At 30.0% G+C, this 26,121-nt stretch overlaps 1 protein-coding gene across 4 annotated transcripts in view; it reads left to right on the plus strand.

Moving 5' to 3' along the window:
* Positions 1–26,121, plus strand: part of LOC129965976 (adenylyl cyclase 78C-like) — a 430,498-nt gene that overhangs the window by 256,681 nt on the left and 147,696 nt on the right. For all 4 annotated transcript variants that reach the window (XM_056080294.1, XM_056080293.1, XM_056080292.1 and 1 more), the window contains exons 3-4: positions 6,950–7,147; positions 19,141–19,330. In XM_056080294.1, coding sequence (XP_055936269.1) covers positions 6,950–7,147; positions 19,141–19,330 — 388 coding nt within the window. The remainder of the gene's footprint in view (positions 1–6,949; positions 7,148–19,140; positions 19,331–26,121) is intronic.

A 26,121-nucleotide genomic window follows, 5' to 3' on the forward strand; every position in this document is an offset into this window, starting at 1 on the left:
TGGCTAGAGAAGGCTAAAATAGGCAATTTAGATATATATGCAATAAAAACTATTCGGATAAAAATAAAATACAGAAGTGGAAAATTTATATAAGATTCTTAAACCATAGTATTATTTCTTGGAAATTTTGCAAGCACTATAGCTTTTTCTTCAGAATTACATGGATAACTCTTAAATTATCAGCATTATTTTGATTGCTTATATAAATGCATTGATTCGAGAGAATTCATAATGGAAAACATTGTCAAATCTGCTAACTACTGTATAAATGAGCGATATTGTTCTTCCGGTATTGGTTCAAATATATTAATACTTTAAAAGAAATAGAGACTGCATTTTATCCCAAAATGGGCATTGATTTTAGACGGAGTAAGGCTGAAAGACAGCAAAAGGAGAGATTTTATCTCACCTCAAAGCAATTAAGAGTGGATTGGGATATTAAAACTATTTACAGTTAATGTCAGGAATTGTTTTGAGAAAGGAATAACTCAGGAATTATTCACCAGGCACCTGGTGAAAAAGAAAATCAGCAAATTCAGATGATTACTACCATTAACCGTATTGCGTTAATGGAACAAATTCAAGCTATCTTGTGAGTTCCCAAGATGTTGGGAAATCACAAGTTGTCATAAATTCTAAAGTTACATCACAGGCAGTTTGGAATCATCTCTTTATGCCTACCACTGTTGAAGATGATTTGAGTCAGTTATGACTAAGTCAGTGTCAAATGTTTTTCAAGCTAAGACTTGTTTGAATGTCTTCTTGTCCGATTTCAATGCTTTAATATGCTGGTATATCCTGTATGGATAATATTTATAACTATATCATACTTTTGTTGATTGCAAAATAAATATAAAAGAAAAAAATTGACAAATTTGTATAAATTAATATTCAGGATTGTTCAAATTAAACTTCGCTGCTTTAGATGGATGCTCTATTTGTTCTTTCATTTATGACCATTTGTTCTTTCATTTATAGTCATTCTTTCGTTGATGGCCACTTGCTCTTTCATTTATAGTTATAAATAAGGTTTAATGGTTGGCAAATATATCATTTATTAAATTAAAACATAATACCAAATATCAATAAATTTATATAAAAATCAATAAAAGAAACACACAATTTCGGCAATAAACCTAAACTTTTAAGAAGTCTCTCAACCAGAGATTATATCAGAATTGCGAATAACAATTGATCACCAGTTATTCTATGGACGTTTGAACTTGAATTATTTACAGTGAACCATTGAAAGTGCCATTGAAGAACCGATTGAAGTGTACCATTTTGGAAATATATTGTGTCCTGAATGCATCGAACTTGTTGAAGTCGGGAATCACAAAATTTATCAATATGTTTTACTATTCTTTTCTAATTACAGAATAAATATGAATCCCGTAGAAATTACATCTTTAAAAGAATAAGGTCCAACGATTTTTTAAACTTTTTCCGAGCTTCCTATTCTTCTTTATCTCTCCAGATATTTGGATCACTTGCTCAAAAAATTTCTGATCTTTTTTTTTTATTATTTTTGAGTAACACCTTATTATATTAACACTTCCATTTAATGAAAAGCGAGTATATCATCTGAAATTTTTAATATTCGAATATCGAAGCAAGCAGATTATACAGTACTCTCCCCAATTAGTAAAATTTAAACCGATCAGATTTTATCATTAAAAAAATAAGTTACAAATTGTTTGCATTGCTTAGTAAAATATTTAATCGCGGTATTTTCTTCCACTTTTGAAAACTATAGAAGAAAATTCCTCTTTGATATTTGTGTAGTTTTAAACAAGAATAAAAAGTGAATTTGGAATACAACAGAAGTTACAAAAGAGATTAATTGAAGAAATGTAATTATAACAGTGCTCTGATTTTATGTAGCTGGTATCCATTAGCAAAGTTCATGTACATTATGAACAAAAAATATGCAAGACTATATATTAAAACATCTTGATCTGAAAGTTTTGACGAACTCATGGTGATTTCACTGAAATCAAATACAAACCAATATTTCTGCTTAATCAGGGGGTCTCCATAGACAGCAAGTTTTCAATAAAAATGAAAATTATCAAAATATATTTTATTGAGGTTTAAAAAACTTTTTAAGCTACTAGAAGTTATGCTGAAGTGTGTGTTTATCAGTTTAATATTTAATATATAAACATGATTGTAATTTTTTTTCTTTTTTAGTAGTCAATCTTACAAAAGACTGAATTCATTCATTACCGTTTTAGTTTGTTTAGCCATGTAAAAAATTCATTAAATATACCTTTCTAGTAAGAAATTTTATCTTTATTTCGCAGTTACGGTTATCTTGCCTTGAATACTTGTTGTTTTTTACAACCCAAGGGAATGGGGTAGTTCTTTTACTTATCTGATAGTCATCATTTAATGAGATTTGATGTTTTTTTTTCAGCATAATTTTCTCATTTTGTTCTCATAAAAAACAAAATGCAATTAAGTTTTTGGCTTCGAATGTTGAATTTAACTTAATAAGTGCACTTTTCTTTCCCTTTATTCCCTTTTGTTTAATTATGTTTTGTGACCTTTATTATAATAAATTTCCTTCCTTTTACTCATATGTATTATATGAGGAATAAGATTTTTTATTTACTTGTAATTACAAACTTTATTTATTTTTTATAATTTTAATCATAAATATTCTAATGTTCTGTGATGGATTTAATGTTTTTTTACTGTAAAAATTATAGTTAGCCAAACCAGAAGTGAAAAAGTGTTTGGCTTTGTAATTTTGTTCTTTCACATTTTAATTAAAAAAAACGACTCAATTGACAACTTTTATGTCAACAAATTCTGCTTAAGTTAATAATGTTAGCATATTCAATAGAATCTTCGGGGAATTGAATTGTGAATCCACAACCCTGTAGTCTCAAAACTTAGACTTTGCCACAAAGACAACAAATTGACTGCGAAATCTCTAATAACAGAGAAACTTTAATGTACCTTCCGTTAAGGAACGTAATTTTATATGTAAAATTATCGACTCCTTGAAGGATGACAGAATTTAACTTAATAAGTGCACTTTTCTTTCCTTTTATTCCGTTTTGTTTAATTATGTTTTGTGATCTTTATTATAATAAATTTCCTTCCTTTTACTCATATGTATTATATGAGGAATAAGATTTTTTATTTACTTGTAATTACAAACTTCATTTATTTTTTATAATTTTAATCATAAATATTCTAATGTTCTGTGATGGATTTAATGTTTTTTTACTGTAAAAATTATAGTTAGCCAAACCAGAAGTGAAAAAGTGTTTGGCTTTGTAATTTTGTTCTTTCACATTTTAATTAAAAAAAACGACTCAATTGACAACTTTTATGTCAACAAATTCTGCTTAAGTTAATAATGTTAGCATATTCAATAGAATCTTCGGGGAATTGAATTGTGAATCCACAACCCTGTAGTCTCAAAACTTAGACTTTGCCACAAAGACAACAAATTGACTGCGAAATCTCTAATAACAGAGAAACTTTAATGTACCTTCCGTTAAGGAACGTAATTTTATATGTAAAATTATCGACTCCTTGAAGGATGACAGAATTTAACTTAATAAGTGCACTTTTCTTTCCTTTTATTCCGTTTTGTTTAATTATGTTTTGTGATCTTTATTATAATAAATTTCCTTCCTTTTACTCATATGTATTATATGAGGAATAAGATTTTTTATTTACTTGTAATTACAAACTTCATTTATTTTTTATAATTTTAATCATAAATATTCTAATGTTCTGTGATGGATTTAATGTTTTTTTACTGTAAAAATTATAGTTAGCCAAACCAGAAGTGAAAAAGTGTTTGGCTTTGTAATTTTGTTCTTTCACATTTTAATTAAAAAAAAAACGACTCAATTGACAACTTTTATGTCAACAAATTCTGCTTAAGTTAATAATGTTAGCATATTCAATAGAATCTTCGGGGAATTGAATTGTGAATCCACAACCCTGTAGTCTCAAAACTTAGACTTTGCCACAAAGACAACAAATTGACTGCGAAATCTCTAATAACAGAGAAACTTTAATGTACCTTCCGTTAAGGAACGTAATTTTATATGTAAAATTATCGACTCCTTGAAGGATGACAGAATTTAACTTAATAAGTGCACTTTTCTTTCCTTTTATTCCGTTTTGTTTAATTATGTTTTGTGATCTTTATTATAATAAATTTCCTTCCTTTTACTCATATGTATTATATGAGGAATAAGATTTTTTATTTACTTGTAATTACAAATTTTATTTATTTTTTATAATTTTAATCATAAATATTCTAATGTTCTGTGATGGATTTAATGTTTTTTTACTGTAAAAATTATAGTTAGCCAAACCAGAAGTGAAAAAGTGTTTGGCTTTGTAATTTTGTTCTTTCACATTTTAATTAAAAAAAAACGACTCAATTGACAACTTTTATGTCAACAAATTCTGCTTAAGTTAATAATGTTAGCATATTCAATAGAATCTTCGGGGAATTGAATTGTGAATCCACAACCCTGTAGTCTCAAAACTTAGACTTTGCCACAAAGACAACAAATTGACTGCGAAATCTCTAATAACAGAGAAACTTTAATGTACCTTCCGTTAAGGAACGTAATTTTATATGTAAAATTATCGACTCCTTGAAGGATGACAGAATTTAACTTAATAAGTGCACTTTTCTTTCCTTTTATTCCGTTTTGTTTAATTATGTTTTGTGATCTTTATTATAATAAATTTCCTTCCTTTTACTCATATGTATTATATGAGGAATAAGATTTTTTATTTACTTGTAATTACAAATTTTATTTATTTTTTATAATTTTAATCATAAATATTCTAATGTTCTGTGATGGATTTAATGTTTTTTTACTGTAAAAATTATAGTTAGCCAAACCAGAAGTGAAAAAGTGTTTGGCTTTGTAATTTTGTTCTTTCACATTTTAATAATAAAAAAAAAATCATTGTACAACTTTTATGTCAACAAATTCTGCTTAAGTTAATAATGTTAGCATATTCAATAGAATCTTCGAGGGATTGAATTGTGAATCCACAACCCTGTAGTTTCAAAACCTAGACTTCGCCACAAAGACAACAAATTGACTGCGAAATCTCTAATAACAGAGAAACTTTAATGTACCTTCCGTTAAGGAACGTAATTTTATATGTAAAATTATCGACTCCTTGAAGGATGACAGATTTCAAAGGCCTTTTAGCAAAATTTTGACGAGGCTATTATTTTCTCAGAATAAATGATCATCTTAACTTCAATTGGGTAAAGAGTTACAAGAAATGAAAATTTTAGTCATTATCGTTTCCTCTTGAAATATGTAACCTAAATAAAGAATAATGATTAATTAATAAAAAAAAAATACCTGATACTTTTTATCCTCTAAATTTTGATATTCTTTCTTAAAACTCTCCCCATTGCATGCAATACTTTTGTACCACCTTTTCTACAGTATTCAAGCACGTGCTGACAGCCATTTTTTTCCACAAGTCCTTTACAAGTTGCCTCTGCAGCTTTTATTGCTACCTCATTATGCTGTAAAAATTTTTTCCTGAATGTGTTTCTTCTAATTCGAGAAAAGAATATATCGCATTGTGCTAAGTCAGGGCTATGCGGTAACTGGTAAGCAGATGTCACGTTTGGTTTTGAAATATGATGTCGAGTAGTCTCGAAACACACATCTAATTGCAGCGATGTAGTGCTCTGCTGTTTTTATGTGAGCAATTTGTAGGTGACGCATAATAAAAAAGGTCTTTATGATAGATGTATTAATATGGTTCAATCGTCCTTCCTCACTATCATAGCTATTGTGTTAATGTCTATTTCGTTTAAAACAGTCAATAGAGAACTGGCTACTTCTACCATAATTTATTATCTTCCCTCTTTAAGCATTTTATATATGTACTATAAAGAAGTACAGATCCTTCTAAGTTTCCAATAACATCACCAAGTCTTTAGCTAACACTAATTACGATAAAAACAAAACTTCAATGTACTTGCCGAGTGTCACATTTATGTCTGGGGTAGGTGAAAGTGAAGCAACACATTCTTAGCAGACTACATAGGATTAACAGTGATCCCATAACTGTAAACAAGCTTCATCTATTCTTTACCTTTCTCGCTATATATGTAATATTAATTTAGTCTTTATTGATTTTTTTGTAAATCATTTTTAAAATAATATGACCATTCCTTATTGAATATCCCTTTAATAATGAATCCCTGGGCTCATGCTAGATTCGTCATTTGATATTTTTTTTTTCCTTAATCTGATAACTGATGCGAAAAAGTTACTCATTCAGAAAACATTTATAGTTTATCCATCAGCATGTGATTGAGGTATTTATTTATGTGTCCCAGAATGAAGAGAAAACGTTACAATCTAATAAACGTAAGTTGTCTTAAAGAAAATTGCTTCTGCTCATTTTCTCTAACGGGATTGATTACTTTATTTGATTTATCATTTGTTTCCCAATGATCATGTTTAAAATATAAAAAATCTGCCCGTTTTTTATTTCTTTATATTAAATTCGAAATATTTTCTAATTTATGTTAGCAGTTTATAGGCTAACATTCCCAGCTTACTCTCAACAATGATCATTAAATAGCCTAAATCAATTTCTGTAATAGAAAGCACGTCAACGGTAAGAAAACATCAGTATGTTCATAAAATTCCAAAAATAATTTCGAATTTATATATATGACAGGAACTGCTGTCGTCTAAATAATTATAACATTTGAATTCAAGTAATAATAACTATACATGGGGGTGTAAATAAACCTTTGTCTTGGTCTACCCTGCAACGACCCACCTACCCAAAAGGATGCAAGACCTTGAAGGTCACCGGAGAGAAAATATATCTTAAAACAAATTCTTTTTTTTCAATAAATTTGGATCAGCATTCAGAGAAATTTTATTAATACACTCAGTTTCTTTCCTTCCAGGAGGATGCTGGTCGGCCATCCGCTGCTTCTTCATCTACAGTCGCATCCATTCTTCGACGAAGAATGTCCTGGGGTCGATGTCCGTTCCTCGGTCACTCGTTCTGGGACCCCAGTCTGGAGGAAGCTTACCAGAAATATTCTCACAGGCAGAGGAGGAAGTCTCTTGTTGTCGTCAATCTCGTAGACATCATCCTCAAGGTAATTTTATCGTGACTTATTTTACATGCCTGAACATTCAAATGAAACATCGATTCGTTAAATTCTAATTGAACTATATGTAAATTGAACATGGTTAATAATTGCTTTTAAATCATTTTTAGTATACTAATCATAATAACTTTTTATTTTAAAATATTATTTATTAATCATTACTTTCAAATTTAATAATAAAATGTTTCCTTTAAAATATCATACAAGCTTGTGCCAATTGATGATATTTAACCAATGATTGGCCAATAATTCCTTTCTAAAGACATTCAAATAGCACATTTCCATCAAGATACACAAATGAGAAATATTCCAGAACTCCACCGAATCCGGAATCGAGTGAAAATTCCATTCGGAAATTCCATTTTTACAAACATTACAGAAACTAAGTTAAACCAGCGTTGATATTTCAGAAACTTTCTTGTATATTTTTTAATAAAGATGTCATTCAAATCCCCCACCCCTGTAAAATTGTAGATCTTGGGCAAGACCATGAAAACCCCGAGGTTTTACATTTTCATTTCTATAGAGGCACACATCGGTGTTTATTACTTCCCTAGTATAGTAAAGGATATCAAATTTGCATTTTAGACTTTTTGAATAAAATCAAAAATTGACGAACCAAATGTTATTTATTTAATTTTTCGTTTTCAATTTAACGAATTTACATGAGTATATCAAAGTACAGATAAACATATAGGTAATATCTTTTGACAGCTTTGCTTCAAAATTTGAAACCGATATGTATTTTAGAGGCCAAAACTGTGTGTCAAACTTTATATACCTCGTTCATTTTTGTATGTGTCGTATTCACTTATAATCATAGATACTAACATTGTGAATTCAATTTGTTCAAATTTCACAGAACTCTACATATTTGGTGTAGAGACCATATATCAAATTTCTTCTGACTAGTTTAAAATGTTTTTTCTGTTATCCTCTTCACAAAGGAATAAATATAATTCCAAAATTGTGTTTTTTTACTCAGGCAGGTCTTAAAATGGAAATTCGTTAAGGTATCGAAATAGAATTTTTTGGCAATTACAATATCTTTCCATTATACACTGGTATGCAAAACTTAAGAAACAATGTAAATTTTACGCAGGTACCCATGAAATTGCTGGAAAGGGAATATTGCAATCAGTAAAATGAACTTGCAGTTCAGTAGAAAGGTGATTCGTATGCAAATGTCAGGAATAAAACGTCATAGGCGACGTGAGTGTACACAAAAAGCGTGCGGTCGGCGCGCGCAGCTCAAGATTACAAGGAAAGCAACAACGGAGGCGCAATCAAAGACATTCGCTGCAAGTGCAAATGAGTTCTTTCGTGAAATATGCCTAGAAGAAATCATCTGTGCGACTTCACACGCGGAAGAATGATCGGAAAGCCGAAGGAAGGGCGCAGTTTGACCAGTGTAGCTGAAAAGTTCGGAATAAACAAAAGTGTCGTTTCCCGCGCTTGGAAAGCCTTCCAAACCATATATACAATTGTTAGAAAGATTGGTGGTGGCCGTCCTAGGAAAACAACTGTAGTGGATGACCGCTATATCGTCCTGCAGGCGAAAAGAGCCAGAAACCAGTCAGCAAGCGTCACTGTTCAGCAACTGTGTACAGTAACAGAGCGACAAGTATCGCGGTTTACTGTGGCCTGATGCCTTCACAAAGGTGACCTATTCGCCCACCGTCCTGAACGCTGCCTACATTTGAAAGCTGGCCATCAGTGATACCATTTAGAGTGGTGTAAGGAGCACGAAACAGGGCATCTCATCAGTGGAATCTTGTCCTCTTTACGAATGAGAGTCGTTTCAGTGCCTCAAGGGATTTTCAACGCCATTTGATTTAGAGGAAAGTTGGGACACGATTTCATCCCAGTAACATCACGGAAAGGGACCCTACGGTGCTTCTTGAGTTGTAGTCGGGAAGGCATTATGCTGAACGGGAGGACTGAGCTGCACGCTTTCGAAAGAGGTTCTGTAACCGGAGATCGCTATTGCAAGGAGATGATCCTTCCCTTTGTGTGTCTGTTCCGGGGTGCTATTGGACCAGCCTTCGTTTTGATGGAATGCAAGGCCACACCGGACTGTCGATGTTCAGCAACTTCTGGAAAGTGAAGATATCACTCGAATGGATTGGCCAGCATTCTCTTCTGATTTAAATCCCATAGAACATGTGTGGGATGCTTTAGGGAGACGCCTTGCATCACGATTACATCCTTCGGGGAACCCCCAACAACTAAAACAGTTGCTGAGTTAGGAATGGACACTCTTACCTCAAGAACTGTTGGACAATCTGGTGCTGAGCATGGAGAGACGGTGCGAAGCAAGAGAATGCTGGATTGGCCAGCATTCTCTTCTGATTTAAATCCCATAGAACATGTGTGGGATGCTTTAGGGAGACGCCTTGCATCACGATTACATCCTTCGGGGAACCCCCAACAACTAAAACAGTTGCTGAGTTAGGAATGGACACTCTTACCTCAAGAACTGTTGGACAATCTGGTGCTGAGCATGGAGAGACGGTGCGAAGCAACCATTGCAGTGAGGGGAGGGTATATACCATATTAAAAAGCATGCTTGTTGTTCTTCCACTTGGACAGACAATCATGTGTAGCGATACTATGAGTTCAATAATGTCTTTTATTGTTTGATTCTATACTATATGCATTGTATTCATTTTTGGGCAACTATACTTTCGTCATAGTTTAAGTACAAAATGCTGTCTCTCATTTCTGAATTTCATGTCTCTCAGATGATTTTTCGTGAAGTTATAGAAAAAAAGCACCTGTTGCTTAAATTTTGCACTACTGTATATTGCATATACGAGAATATAATAAAAAAAAGGTTTAAAAATGGTAAAAAATAAATAAAATAAGATTTCAAAAGTAATATATGAAATGCATTATGTGTCCAATTATGTTTAAAAGGAATACATAATATAATATTAATAAATATTCGACATAAACATTCACTACAACTAGGATTAAGCACAAAATCTTCAGTGACTAATTAGGAGATAACAGTAGCAGAAACATGTCAAAAAAGTTTTCAAAACAATGTGAATACACTGAGGCTGGAATTGTTTCGTAGCCAGCACCATAGCCATTGTTGTTTATTACTTTGGGCCGACACCAAGACTATTTATTACTTTACAGTGGATGAGTGAAATCGATAGAACTAACCAAGCATTGGATTTGATGAGAAAGGATTAATCAAACTTTTATTCGAAGATGGATTGGATATATTTGCATTTACTTTATCTTGCTACACTATCAAACGATGCCACGACTACTGACAACGGTGACTGCTACTTGTGCGAGTACTATATCGAAAAATAATGCGAGGACAAGAACAAATACTCATCAGTAACATATAGTTATATATAGGCTGCTCAATTATTACACTTATGTATCAGGTGAAGTAAGACGTATGTTTAGAAACTCAGTAAAGAGGTTATTCCATAGCAATGTCGCACTGCTTCTCATCATATAATAAAATACAAGAGAAAAAGCATATTTGGCGATTCAGTTAGAGACGCCAGTTATTTTTCATAAGTGGTGTCATCTGTAATAATATAATGCAACAAAGTGATCGTGATATTCTCAATACTTGGAATTTACTTATTTTGTAATTTAATCGTAGAAAATCCTAACAAATTCTATCATACAAAGCAAGAGAGGAAAAAATAGCTGAGAGAATTGCTTATGAGATAAATGGAAATCAGAAGATGAATCAATATGTATAGATGATAAAACAATGAAATTCCCAATGCGTCAATAGAACTATGAAATTCAAAAGTGTTTCTCAAAATAAACAGATAAAAAAATCATTGTCAATCGTAATTTTTTTATGTATTACGGAATAAAGGATATGAAAAGGATTACAACAATTAATTTTCAATAGTACCCTATTTTGCTATTTTTAAGAGACAAAAGAAAAAGAATTATAAACCGGAGGAGATCATAAAGTGCGTAAACCGCAGGAGACCATTTGCATTAATTTGCATTTACATTAACTTAGACTAAATCTGAACAGACCAATAAAAAGTACTCTAAATAGCTGAAAAACGTAAAAGTGGGATAATATTTTAAATGCTTATGCTGGTTTTCAGATTTATGATTTAATGAATTATTATATTCTTTTGACGAGTAACTAGTGCGCCTGGAATATTGTATTTAATTTTTAAATTTCTTAGACATAATTATATGTTATGATCCCGTAAACAAATTGATTTTAAGAATCGAATTGTCAGACTTTAAAGCCGTTTTATTTTACCAGCTTTACATGTTTTTTTCACATTATGAATGAATCTTCCTAATGGAAATCAGTCCCATAATACCATAGCGTTATTAAAAATGCAAATTTTCCATTAATTCATATTTTTAATTTCTCGGTACTGTAACTTCACCTATTTATTTATCTAGTAAACGATACAGATATTAAACCGACTTTTTCTTGCTTATTTTCAGTAATAAAAAAAACACGATTAAATATTTGACAAAAAAACATTAAAGCCTTCTCTATTTCAGTACAACAATGCAATTGGTAAAAATTAAGCAACATATATTTTTAAAAAATTGCCAAACTTCTGAAAAAATTTGCACAGATGTGAGATTGGTACCGTTAAGCAGATAATTTGTTGAATTTTGAAAAGATGTAAAAATCTCTTTTATTGAGCAATATTTTCGGAAATTATCGATAAAGAAATCCAAAAATCTACATTGATTTTAATCAATTATAATTATATTTTCAAAAAACGATCACTCCGATATGTTCATTCTTACACTTCAAGGTATAGATGTACCAAATATGATAGTTGTAAAAGAAACAATCTGACCTGTAGAACGTCAGCCCACACATTCATCTATATATGTAGTAGAGATTTTTATGAATATAAAATATATCCTAGTATTTGAAATATACTTTCTGATTTTTTTGAAAAGAAAATAATTTTTAAAAATTATTTTATAAATATGTTTATGAAAAGAAAATTCGAGAAATTTTGCTATTCTTCATTTGTTCCTCTGTACTGTGCTAATATTGTTAACAGAGAGGGAAAAAAGGAATTAAATCTTCAGACGTGATGCTTTTGGTTCATCTATACATTTAAATGTCTGCTTATGTACTCTAGTGAATATTGATGCTTCCAGTATTTTCTACTAAATTACAAAATAAAGAAACTATTTTATATATATTGTCTCGGTATAATTCAAATAATTGATACTAGGGATTGCAATACCGGAATACCGGGATACCGAATACCGGTATTTTGAGCCATTTTACAATTTCGTAATACCGGTATTCACAAGTTTAAATACCGGTTTTTCGGTATTTACTAGAAATTTTTTAAATTGTCTGCACTATGTGTTCAGGCATAGCAAACATAGCAAAATAGTATACGTTTTTGCTTTTATGTCTCCCAAACGGGCGAAATTAATTAGCTAATTAATGGCTTAATTAATTGCTTAAATCTTATTTAGCGAAACATGGATTATCCCTGAGAGAAGATATTGTATCTATAACGACTAATGGAGCAACAGTTATGAAAAAATCTGGTAAGTTGATTGGTGCAAATCAGCAATTGTGCTATGCTCATTTATTTCAATTAGGGGTAATAGATGTATTATACCAAAGAAATAAAGAACAGAAGATTCCAAATATTGTGGATATAGAAACTTCGGATTCCGACATTGAAGAGAGTAAGAGTGAGAGTGATATTGACAATGAAGATAATGACAATGTAATTGTGGAAGAAGATATTGCTAATGAGGATGAAATATTAACCCATCAAGAATTGCTTCCTATAATTTATAAAGTTCGAAAAATTGTTAAGATATTTAAACTTTCCCCTACAAAAAACTCCATATTAAAAAATATATATTGACTGAAAATAAAACAGAATATATGTTAATAATATATTCTAAGACACGTTGGAACAGTTCACTCCTAATGATGGAACGGTTTTTGAAATTTAGAAATCCAATCCAAAAAGCAATAATCGACTTAAACTTGCAAATTAATTTTTTCAGACAGTGAATTCGTCTTAATATCCAGAACTATATCAGCTCTACTTCCAATAAAACTGACTATAGAGGCATTATGTGGGAGAGATTTTAATTTATTAACAGCTAAGGCAACAATAAATTTCATGTTGCAATCATGAAAAAACAGCACAAATCACTATCTGAAGAACGTAGACGTAGATGCCGAAAGAGTGGTATCGACAGCCGGTAATTTTTACACAAAATTACTTTTCAGCTTTAATGACAGTACAACTGATGCATTATGTTTTTTAGGATCACATTTCAAAAATTTGTAATAGTATCACAGACTGAATACTGATATTTACACTTTTTTTGTGATTTAAATAAATAAGTTGTTCCTTTACTTTTTTGTGATTCTTTATATACTGTTATAATTTATAAGTTCCATATTATTTTTTGTGATATTACACTCTCTTATAAAACTGGCAAATAAAAGAAAGAAACACCTTGTTTTCTTTCTTTTTCTAAAATTTCTAATACCGGTATTAAAACCGGTATCCCGGTATTAAGATCTAAAAAATACCGAATACCGGTATTGAAATTTTGGTCCGGTATTGCAATCCCTAATTGATACAATATTTTAGCATTCCGCCGAATATTAGATAGCATATATTGGGACATAAAATGTTATTGTAATTCTAATTCAGAATTTCATTGATTGATAAAGATCTTACATAATATGTTTTAAATTGTAAAAATATCTCTTAGGATAATTTTGTATAATCTCCATATCATTTTGCTTTCCTTCTATTTATATGCAAAAAAGAAAGAATTTGAAAGAACTTCTATATCTTCATGATAAAAGAAAACATTTTTTTTAAATTCTATTTATTTCTATTGTGAAAACGGTTTATACCAATATAAATAATTTTCATAAAATTATGAGTCAAATAAAATTAATAATTTAACATTCATATACTTTTATGATATAAATGAAAAAGTTTTAACATTTTCACAAAAATCATAAGATATACATCTTCATATAAAACAGCAACCAAAATTCATTACCTTTATCATAACTTAATTCAAATTCATTAATATGCTTCTTCACAATATATTTTTTTCATTATTATAGTAAATACCTTTATTAATTAATTTCAACCGATTCTTTAAATAGATTTACTAAATTTTAAAAAAATGAGAAATTAATTTTTACTTCCAAATTTACCGATAGCAAACTAATTCATTATCATGGGATTTAAAAATTCTTGCTGATTAATTTTTCTCGAAGAATGACATTGATAGTCCTTGTAAATGAGATTGGTAAGTACAATTCTAATTAATAACATGTCAGTAAAGATAATCTACGCATTTTTTTGCTAAAGATATTACAGTCTTTTTAATCTCAAATGCAAATAATTAAACCTTTCATATTGTCGGTAAGAAAGAAGTAATCAAAATTTCTTAGTATTTTTCATTATTAGAGAATAAATAATTAAAGATTTTACTACTAATTAAGGGTTTCGTAAAGATATTTGATTAGAATTAATTTGGATATTTCCTGCACACATGTTTTTTTCAAGATGATTATAGAATTAACATTTTTTTTTTTATTGGAATTCATTTCAAGGAATTTGTATTCGTATAATTTACTTTCAAGAAAATGTGAATATACATATTTTTTTTGTTAGATCGAACATATTTCCTAGAACTTAATCTAAATCTAGAATTGTCAGGAATTTTATCTTATTATAGAATTTTCTAGAATTTCATCTAAATCTAGAATTTTCCAGAATTTAATCGAATTTTTTCTATTTACCTTATACCTATTATAAGCTATGAACATGCAGTTAAACAGTTAGAATTAATTATTTTAATTACTTTAAATGCATTATTTTCCCTATTTAGAATTTTTGCTGTTTAAGCTTTTATAAAAATGATGCCAAATCTCTAATTCATTTTAAATTAGTTGTTTTTTGAAAATTAATATAGTAAATTTTAATGCAATTCAATAGTTTCTCACCAAAAATTGTATATGAATACTGAATTCTGTGTTGTTTCTTGATTTTCCATAATTATCTGATTTTATTAAAAAATTCTTTAAAAGTTTTATAAAGTTTTAAAAAATTGTTGTTTTCTTAATTAAAATTTTTTGATAGAATTGCAATGATAATCCATTGATTGATTTTTCACACACACACTCACAAACAAACACACACACACACACACACACACACACACACACACACACACACACACACACACACACACACACATATATATATATATATATATATATATATATATATCATCTCCGAGTTTTAAATAATTCTAATATATTAACTTTTTTTTATTTGCGAATTATTCTGAAGTAAAAATTGTAAATAAATTTTATTTTTTTAATATAGCGTTGTTTTTGAAATCAAATTATCTTTTTTAAAAAACACGAAAATAACTCTTACGAAACTTTATTTCATATAGATTCTTCATCGGTGAATGAAAATGAAATTTCACTTTCTGACTATCGCATTTGCACTTAATAATTTTCTAGTAAACAAACCAAATAATATTTTCAAATTCTAAGAAACGCCATAATAAATAAGTGGCACCACACAACGAACGAACGAGAAGTTTATTGTAGGCTTGCGTGTTACTCCGCCCCCCATAACACTAAGCCGCACAAGAAATGTCCGCATAGCATCTGTAGGGCAAGTCTAATGCAGATTTATGTATCTAAATAGCTTTCTTACCGCTTTTCGTTTCCCGGGAGGCTATTGCAATATCTGCGAATTTATGCGGATGTAAATTCCCAACAGTGTTGTGAAGCCAAGCTATTTTCTTACACTGTATGAGCTCGAGGATTTACGTCAATAAATCGTGTTTTGTGTTTTTAGACACCCGATTGGAATTTATAAGTTCAATGGACCAGTACTCTGTCAGTGTCAGTTAAATTTAATTCGTTTAATTTATTTGGATTTATTGGTTTAGTTTTTTTAGCGTTCAGAATTATTGGAATTCGAGAAGTATTCGATTCTTCCTTTTTTAATTTATCTATACAGCGAAGTTTATTTAAATTATTTATATGGAAAGATTGCCTAATTTTGTAGTATTTCAATCTAAATATATCACGTAAAATTATTATTTTTTTTTGTTTTTACTAAATAATGGCCCTCAAACTCTTATTTCATTTATTTTTGCTACTCAATTTCTCATATTAAATTTAATAATTTCAATTTTTATTCTGTTAAATTTTACTCTCTCTAATATATATGCACATGAAAAGATACATATTTAAATTTAATTTACCCGTAATCACAAAATTAACTAAGTTCTAACAAATTGAATTTAAACTTCATTTTCAGTTATGAACAGCTTGGGAATTCCGACTTTTTTTCACGCTTCTCTGATTTTAAATACTGTAACTTTGACTGTCCCATGTGAAGCTTGAATATTGTGTAAAAGACAAGTGCCTGAAATAAATGCTTGTTTTTTTAGATTCGGGGAAAATTTGTACAAACTCTGAATGTTTTAACATGGTCATTCATTTTTCCTGTTTTCTGCTTTGCATTGCTAAATATATCGCTTTCCTGGTCATTTATTTAATAAAGAATTTAATTAGCTGCTAATAATTTAATTTTTTGCTTAATCATAAAGTATAATAAAAATCCGATTTCAAATCACCTTATCCTTTTTTTTCATTTCTCTCTCTCACTATATATATATATATATATATATATATATATATATATATATATATATATATATATATAATATAAAAGCATATTTCTGAAAAGTAGAAGGCAGGTTTGAAGACATAGAAGACGCTTTGGATTTTTTAATTCTCTTTAATATTCATTTCGGGAAAGCATAATTATTTACAAGCAGAGACGCGGACAAGGCACGTCCGCCACAGTGCAACACAAAAGCAGAAGTAAGAGAAGACGAAACAAATGATCACTAGTCTTATATAACAGGGGATTTCCGGCCACGTGTCGATTGAATACACGTGTTGACCTTTGACAAGGGCAACGAGGGATCATTTTCACTTGGTACGTAGAACTGATGGCTCATTATTTTTTACACAGCTTCAATGGAATGAGATCAAGAAATAAGAGAATGTTTTAGAATTACTTTAACATGGGCTGAATTAGGCCAAAATTTAGGAAATTTATTTGGATTAAATTAGATATTATATTGTCATTACATACATATACAGTTGTTTTTAAAGACATTTTTATCTTCATTTCATAAGCTAGTGGTGAGAATTTCTAATATTGCTTCCTAGCGCAATCACGTTCATGGTAAGTCAGTATTTCGTGAATAGCTCTAACGAATCCTGAATAGATTCTGAATTAATGACTTCAGTCTAGGCGACGATTTAGCGACTTGCGATGAATTTGATAAAAAATAAAATTACTCAAACTGACGGAAATTTGGTGATATGTCGATTATGAGAGGTTACAATACCTTTTTAGAAGCTTCTTTACTTGGTCTCGGAAATTATAACAGTCGAGAGTCGATTTTCAGACAAAGGGAGAAAGACAAGCTGAGAGATATTGATGTCCAAATGCCAAAATTTCATTTAATTTTCAATTCATTCAAATTCTAATTAAACTTTTAAAATCTCACACCGAGGTATGCATTCTTTAACATTCATTCACACAGGTATACATTCTTCTAAAGCATCATGCACCAAGTTTCGTAGCTCTAGATCAAGCGATTTAACTTATAAGATTACTTATAGATTACAAAGATTAACTTATAGAGAGCCAACACAACATTCATCTTTATTATAAATAAAGCTCAAATAGTAGCATATGAATAGCGGTAATAAAATTCAAAGTACACAAATTCATAGCACAAAACTGTATTGACATTAAATGAAGTCATTTTTATATCATCCGAATTTTGGTAATTCATTGGGATGTAACCATTAATTACTAGTGGGCTAATTAAATCAGAGGTGCTGATTTCGATGAAAAGACAACGAGAAAAAAACAGCAGTTAATACTTTTATTAAAAAGTCTTTTCTACTGTGTCTTTAGGAATGGAAGGAATTGTTGATTCTCAGAAGAATGTAGCAGTTCCTACTTCATGACTGTATTTGACATTATCTTAATAGTTTCGAATTAATGAATTTAATCTTGCAATGATTGTAGGTTTTCTTTATAAAAATCAGGAAATGGAGTAAATGACTCAATCGCTTTACATAATTTTTTGGGTTTTTACTTCTCTGCTGCATGGATGCTGAATCAACGACTCACGATCCTGCTATTCATTTGGCGAAGAATTAGGGGACTTCGGCGACAAAAATGAAAGACCCAAAATGTTCCAGAAATTTGGTGATAACATCATTAGGATTCAAATTGTGCAATTTATATTAATATATTTGATTTTATATCATGATAGTTATAAATATAGAGCCCTGCTGATGAGAGTCAGATATTACCGAAGAGAATAATTAATTCAGTTTCGTCTTCAAGTCAATTGTGAGACGAGTTGAAAGATGTGAGTAGTCAAGCGAAATTTATCTAGGGGTGTTTATGTCGAACGAGTTTTCTCCAAGCGCTTTGGGCTGTTCCAGGTGTTTATTAACGATATGAAGTTTGCGCACTATTGTTTGCTATTTTATGTACGTTTCATTATTTGTTACATGTGCATAGCATTTTCGCTTAGAATAAATCATCTCAATCTATAATTGAACCTGCTAGATTTCTCCGTAACAATATATCTATCATTTTTAGAACTATATAGATACTATAATTGTTATATATATTTTTTATATCTTTATTTTCTCTTAGCAATTTTGTAGTTGTGACAAACCCTCGCGATTAGAAAATATAGCAGTCATTTTGAATAAGGGTGTATTTTTTTCAAATTGAATAGTTTTTAAAAATTCAATGAATCTAAAAATTTATACATTATTAACCATTCTATAATTCCTAAGGATTTAAAACTTCCAGGTTCGATTCGTATAAAATAATTTAATGCATTGTTCGTTGCAGGTTGTTTGGATAGTGTCGGACGTTCTGAATATTGGTGTAGAAGCAGCTCTTGACCTCAATCTATTAGTGCAGGTGGCTCCATTCCTCATCTTGAACATCATCCTCTGCTTCTGCACCTGCTGCAAATGCTTCTCCAGGAACTACTTGCACTGGGGAGCTTTGCTCACTTGTCTCCTACTCAATTTGCAAGGTAGGTTCTATTTGAGAGCCTGTTTTACATCATACAATTAAGAAAAGAATGTATTTTGAAAATTGCGTAGTTAATATGTGCATGCTGTGGATTCAGTATCAGTGAAATTGGGGCCTATTAAACAATATTTATTTCTTTTTGTCCCATATTGTTCCGCAATATTTCAAACATTGAATTGCACACGAATTGCTATTTTTATTATGAGCGTATTGACCTAGTTATGTGCTAATGAAATATTCGTAATAGAAAAGAAAAATAAGAAAGATTATTCTATAAAAAATCAGTGGAAGTGTTCCCCTCGAAACTGCCTCGCATACTGTCTAATATAGGTTCTACCCTTCCTCCTGATGTAACATTGAGTAATGCAGCGAATACCGTGCATGTCATTGATGAACAATAATTACGAAATACAAATCTCCGGCACGGATCTAGCCTTTTAGCTGAATCTATACCGAGAATATATTGTTACGAAATATTTTTTTCTACAAATATTGTCAATTAATCGTAATAACGCGGCGCATTTAATCGCTAATTCAGCAGCTTGCTTGCTGTCTAATCATCTCTTTTTTTTTTAACTTGTCGGCGACTTTGACTACTCTCACACACCACTTCTTCCCTGCAGCTTCAGAATGCCTGTTTGTTATAGTTCCGGGAGGCGGAGCTATAATCTTTTTGACCAATCAGGACGTCTCTGGGTGTATCTCGGTTCCTACTGGATGGATCGTGAAACTTCTCGAACTTTCCAGTATGATCCATTTAGTCGCCAAACTCGCCAAATGGTCGCTAAGCTAACAGGTCATTGACGCGGCACTCGCGCAGCACACACAGGACAGATCTTACAATGGTTTTTCCCACGATGACAATATTTGTTCCGGGTATCAAAACTACAGATTTCTAATAATATGTTTTAAGTGTCTTTTTGCAGACCGATTGATACCAAAATTTGATACGAAACTAATGCTGTTGTCACAAAATAACATATTAAATTTTATTGATTTGAGTCATTGTGTTTAGTTATACTTGCGAAAGGATAGATGGACAAACGTTCTACAGTTTGACGGATTTGGTTCAAAATTTGATTAGTACATTTAGCTTAAATGCTAAACATGTATACAAAATCATTTTTTTTTTTTTTTGAAAATTACGATGCTTTCTTCTTACTTCTTAGACAAGAAGGTAAAGAAAAAAGAGAACGTAGAGAGAATACGGAAATAAATAAAAGACCTCTTGTATCCGTAGATTGATTTCATAAACAAAAAAAAATATCTCGTATAAATAAAGCTTTCATTGCTTATACCGTGACAAAGTGTCATCTTTTGTAGTACAAGCTTTAGTCGTAGACTTGTACTTCCAATTATAAAACCTTTAAAATCAGATATACATTCAAATTATAATATTTTAAAAGTCATAAAAATCAGTTTTAAAAAATTACAAAATCTGACTTCTTCTGCAGTGTCTCATTCCCTATAGCTATGCTTAATATAGTTTTACACGTATTCTAATGAATATAACTTGAAGAGTTTAACTTCTGTAAGAGAAACATTTAGAAACATATTTCATCTTAAAATTTCAGGTGACTCATATGTGGTAACAAAGGTTTCATAATTTTTATAATCCAGATTCGCACGCTCTTTATAGGCACTCTAATCGTTTGAACTAGGTGTCATTTTTCCAGATCTTCCTGAGCACTTTTTAATTTCTAGATGCTGATTCATTCTTCGATTCGACTTAATATGATGCATCCAGTCAACCTAATTCAATCTAACCTCAAAATTCTCATAAAATGAATCGGCTTATTAATTCTATTACAACTGAAACACTTCGAATGCCAGTTCTATGAAACTACGGTACGCTCCCGAAATGCCTAGATTGGTTAAATACCGAGACGCGTACTTTGTTAGATAGCTTAGATAGAGTCAAAAATGTTTTCCGGAGACAGAAAAGATTTTAAATATGATCGAACATACATTTAATAGCCATCAACTAAGCGGCTATAAAGCAACATTCTCTTTTGTGTATCAATCTTTTAAAATCGTCTGTTTAGCTTTGTGATTTTTTGGGGGAAAGGAAGTTTTTCTTATCTTTGAAAGAGAAATTGGGCTTTTCAGCATTCTCAGATATCGAATTATTCGATATTACGAATTATCTTAAGCATGAAAGGTTTTATGTTGCTACTTAATGCACTTGTCCAATATTTTATAGTATATATATATATATATATATATATATATATATATATATATATATATATATATGTATGTGTGTATGTATGCATGTGTGTATGCCTTACAGAGTCCCCTATGTAGAGTAAAAGTTATATTCGTTGAGATACGTATAAGCGTTTACTGTACATAACTATAAATAACGGGGGATTGTATAAGAAGTTAGATTATGTAATTTTTATAGAACTGATTTTACTTACTATCAAAAATATCATAATATGAAAGTGCATTTCAAAAGTTTTCACAATCATAAGTACATTTCTATAATCTATGGATGCAAAAATACAGGTCATGTAATATTACAGACTTTACATAAATTTGTGAATTGGTATAAGACACAACCTATACCAACTTAGTTTTTCTCTTCGTCTGGTACTAAAACTTTTCATTACTTCATGAATTGATTAAAACTAAAGTCTGGTTGCTTTTAGAAAATACGTAAATTAATTTAACTAAAAAAATCTCTTTTCTAAAACAGTTGAGAAAGTAAATATTCACATTTCAAATATTTTGAACTCGTAACTTCAAAGTAGAAAAACACATATTATCATACGAGTGGAGAAAGAAATTGAGAAAGATATTGCTTCGCTTTCTTTCCTGAAGCAATATTTATTCTAAACTTCGATTATTTCTTCTGTTTACATATTCTATTTGATCGCAAACATCTAGTTGTCATTTTATTCCTTCTGTACTTTCAAATAAAATGTTGATAAAAATAATAAAAATCCCAAATGTTTTGTAATCGTTTGCACTATATTTATATTTTGTTGAATTAAATAAAAAGAAATAAATACAAACGTTTACAATTTTTAGATATGTTTATAATTCATAACATTAATACTTTTATTCATTGATATATTATTAGCCTTCAAAAATCTAGTTTATGTCTTTCATGATATGACAAAATGAAGAAAAATGAACAGCAACAACAAAACTTTAATTTTTCAAAAACTTATTTCTGTGATTGATTTTTATTTAAATACCTATACCAAAATGAGAAATGCATGTTTTCATAAATAAATGCTTGAACTTTTATTTTTGAAGTGAATGAAAATATTCGAATTGTTATTAAAATTTAATTTAATGCTTCAGTTACCCAAAAGAAAAGCTCTGGAATTGAAACGCCTTAACATTTTTTTTAATTGAACATTTCTTTTAATTTTAAAATTCTTTTAGCTTCTCACTTGCACTTTATTTTTTCAAAACAATGATCTAAATTCGAAGGAAATAGATTTCTATAATGTTCACTTATCTAATTATATAAACAAGATACAATTAGATACAATACATATTTATTCAGCCAGCACAATTTTTTAAATCATACATCCAGTGAAATTAATTAGATTATATAATAATAATCTAAATAATTAATCAAACATTAATTATAAATGATTGGATTATTTAAATAATTATTCAAACAGTATTTATATAATGTATATATTTATTAAGTAATAAATCTAATTAATGAATTAAATTTCATTCATTTCTGTAAATCAATATCAGTATTTTAATTAATATAATTCGTACTTTTAAAAGATGTATATTTATTTCTTTTACAAAGTTACAAATAACCTTTATCCAAAATAATTTTTTTTCTAGAAAAAAGAAAATGTTTACCATTAATTTCCCAGTTTTTCCTATTTACATTCACTTTTTCTCCTAGCGAAATCCATTCAGAGTCAATAAATTCCCATCGCCGTATTTCGGCGCACGTACTGCATATTTCCCTTGCAATTTCTCGATTGACTGCCGAATTCTATGATTAGCGTTCGAGTCTTATTTAAACGTTTGAGAAATTCCGAAGGAAGAATTTCTATTTCCTGCTCTAAAAGTGAATTACTAGAAGTAATGTGTCCTTATTGAACAGAATTGTCTTATTAATTCAATGATTGTGCACAAGTTCTGCTTCTTAAGAGAAGTTCTTCCTAAAACGAAACTTATATTTTGATTTAACATTATAAATTTAAAAAAATATTTTAAGTATACAAGGTATGATTAGAACATAGCCGGATTCTTTATATTGCAATGACATGGCAACATAAGCCCTTCAAGAAATACCCCGACCTAGCTAGTGGTCATGCGGGATTCTTGATGGTGTCGCCGAAGAGCAAACTCACCTAGCACGAAGGAACAAACAACACTTGATGAGGTTAGACACTTGCGGACAATAAAGGGCACAATAGAGAAAACACAGACCGGACCAGAAAAAATTTATACATTTCATATTAAATTGTGAAACTTTAAAAATGCATTAAATACATTAAATGTACGTTTTATATTAGGAGTGAACTAAAAACAAGAGCTTTGACAAAATGTCCTTAATAGAAACTTTAATGCCTGGAATTTTTAAGTGTTCTTCGACTTCAAGAAACATAAAATTTTTTGGCCATCTGTGTTCTCCCCATAGTGCACAGGTTTTGATCACGTGATTTATAGAGTCTTCTTCTTTGCCACACTGACAAGTCGAACTTCGGTAAAAGAAGCGGCTTGGAAGTACAGAAAATACACCATATCCAGTGCATACTTGGTTAACCTTTTAAAGGGCCAATTTTTTCTGCTCATGGCATATTAAAATATTTTTAGGATTGAGTTTGCCTTAAGAAAAGAGATTCATTAAAATTTTTTAGATGAATTTAATTTGATTAATTAATTATTTTTGTTCATTAATAATTAAGTAAAAATAAAGAAACGCCATTTTCTGTGAGACAAGGAGCTGAAGCATCTAAGCTTCTGTCTTATTGGAAAATTTGTGATAACATTTGCTAACATACATTATTCCATATAAAGATTGATGAATTTGGTGGGAAGCATACTTCCCATGGCCCTAGAAAGGGTTAATATAAAAATAACCCTAAATTCTGTTAACAGAAACGTTTTGATAGGGAGTTCTTCCTTTAATGGAATTATTCTATCTCTCCTGCCGAACCTTAATTATTAGTTTTTTTAGTCTCATTTCTGAGTTGGAATTATGGAAAGATATTTCTTGGATTTTTAAATTTAAAACTTCCTTGGCAAGAGTATCTACTTTTTCGTATCTAATATACCTCTTCATGAAAAACAAGGAAGCGTGTTTAATGTACCCCCATAACTACAATCTGCTCTGAGATCCGCAAATTGTTCAATCTAAATGCAATCTTACAAGTGAATCATTCATGCATGATTGTAACTTTAGTGAGGAGTGACTTATTAATATATGGTTTCAATTTTACTCAGCTTTCATTCATAAGTGCATAGATGCAACCTAAATCAAAACTGCATATTTGTATGTTTTCATTCTTAATATTTCATTTGTGTTCAGGTTTACAATATAGATTTATCCTGAGTTCAAAAAATACATTTTTAGCATTATATCTGTCTGTCTGCTTTAGATCAGTCTAGCTCAAATATGCTTCGTGTTAGACTGATAAAATTTATATGAACTCATCTCCAGGTTTGTAGAATTCTATCAATATTGAATACTGAATCAAATATATTCTCAGAAAATGTGTCTGCCTGGCTGCTCGATTACAAGTGAACTCAATGAATCCAAGACGGAAGATTAGATAAAGTATGATACACTGATTTAGCATCTAAAATGCAGATTTTTAACAATTTTTAAACCAAATCTATCTAAAAGATATCCATTTGTCGGTCTGTATTTCCTCATGCATAATAACTCATAAGCAGAGTGATTTTAACCAGTGAAATTCGGCATATTATCTTTTGACTACAATTTTAGTTCCGCACCAGATTGTAATTCAATTAAGTCAGCAAAAAGACATTGGAAATAAATATTAGCATGATGGATTCAGTAAAAAAAATAAACAGGATTCATGTTGAAAATCTATATTTCGAAATTATTGTTTGTTGATGCCCCGCAAGGCTTTTGTAGCTTTACCCAATATCCATTATCTTATGCTGGGGGGGGGGGAGATAAGACCTTTATTAGAGAGTTTCGAGGACACTACTCTCGATTGTTCTGCTAGTTGTTCAAGAATTGTATTGTTTTTCAATTAATTTATTTTAATTCTAGTATGGGGATATAATTATTTTTCAACTTAAAGAGCTGAGATTTCATCAAATCATGCACATCTGAACATAATGAATGCTACTTTCAATATACATTGATATCTTCATAATTAAACTTTTCCTTTTCATTATCAAAATAGCTATCAAAATTATCCACTTGCAGCATCTTTATCCTATAGAAATTTTTTAAAATCCTCCTCAGTTTATGTCAAAAATTCGATCAAAATTATACGCTTATAAATGTGCAGCTTTTGTCTGAAGATTATTAGTAGCACGAATTTCTTATTTGTTATGTAATAGAATTAGTGCTATAAAACTCAAAGGAAATCTTATATTTATTTCAGTTAAATACATTGCATTAACTTCGCAGTAAATATAGCTGCTTAAGCACATTATATTTTTTTGACAGTGTATACGTGTAGAAAGAAAAGTTATGTATAAATGTATGCATAATAACTCATATTCTCTAGTTTTAAATGCATTTCAAAATTTTTTAACTAAAACTGAGATCAAATGTATTTGAAATTTGAATTTCGAATATTTTTGCAAAGATATTCAAAT

The sequence above is a fragment of the Argiope bruennichi genome, chromosome 4 (assembly GCF_947563725.1).
Source record: "Argiope bruennichi chromosome 4, qqArgBrue1.1, whole genome shotgun sequence".
NCBI classification, from domain to species: Eukaryota; Metazoa; Arthropoda; class Arachnida; order Araneae; family Araneidae; genus Argiope; species Argiope bruennichi.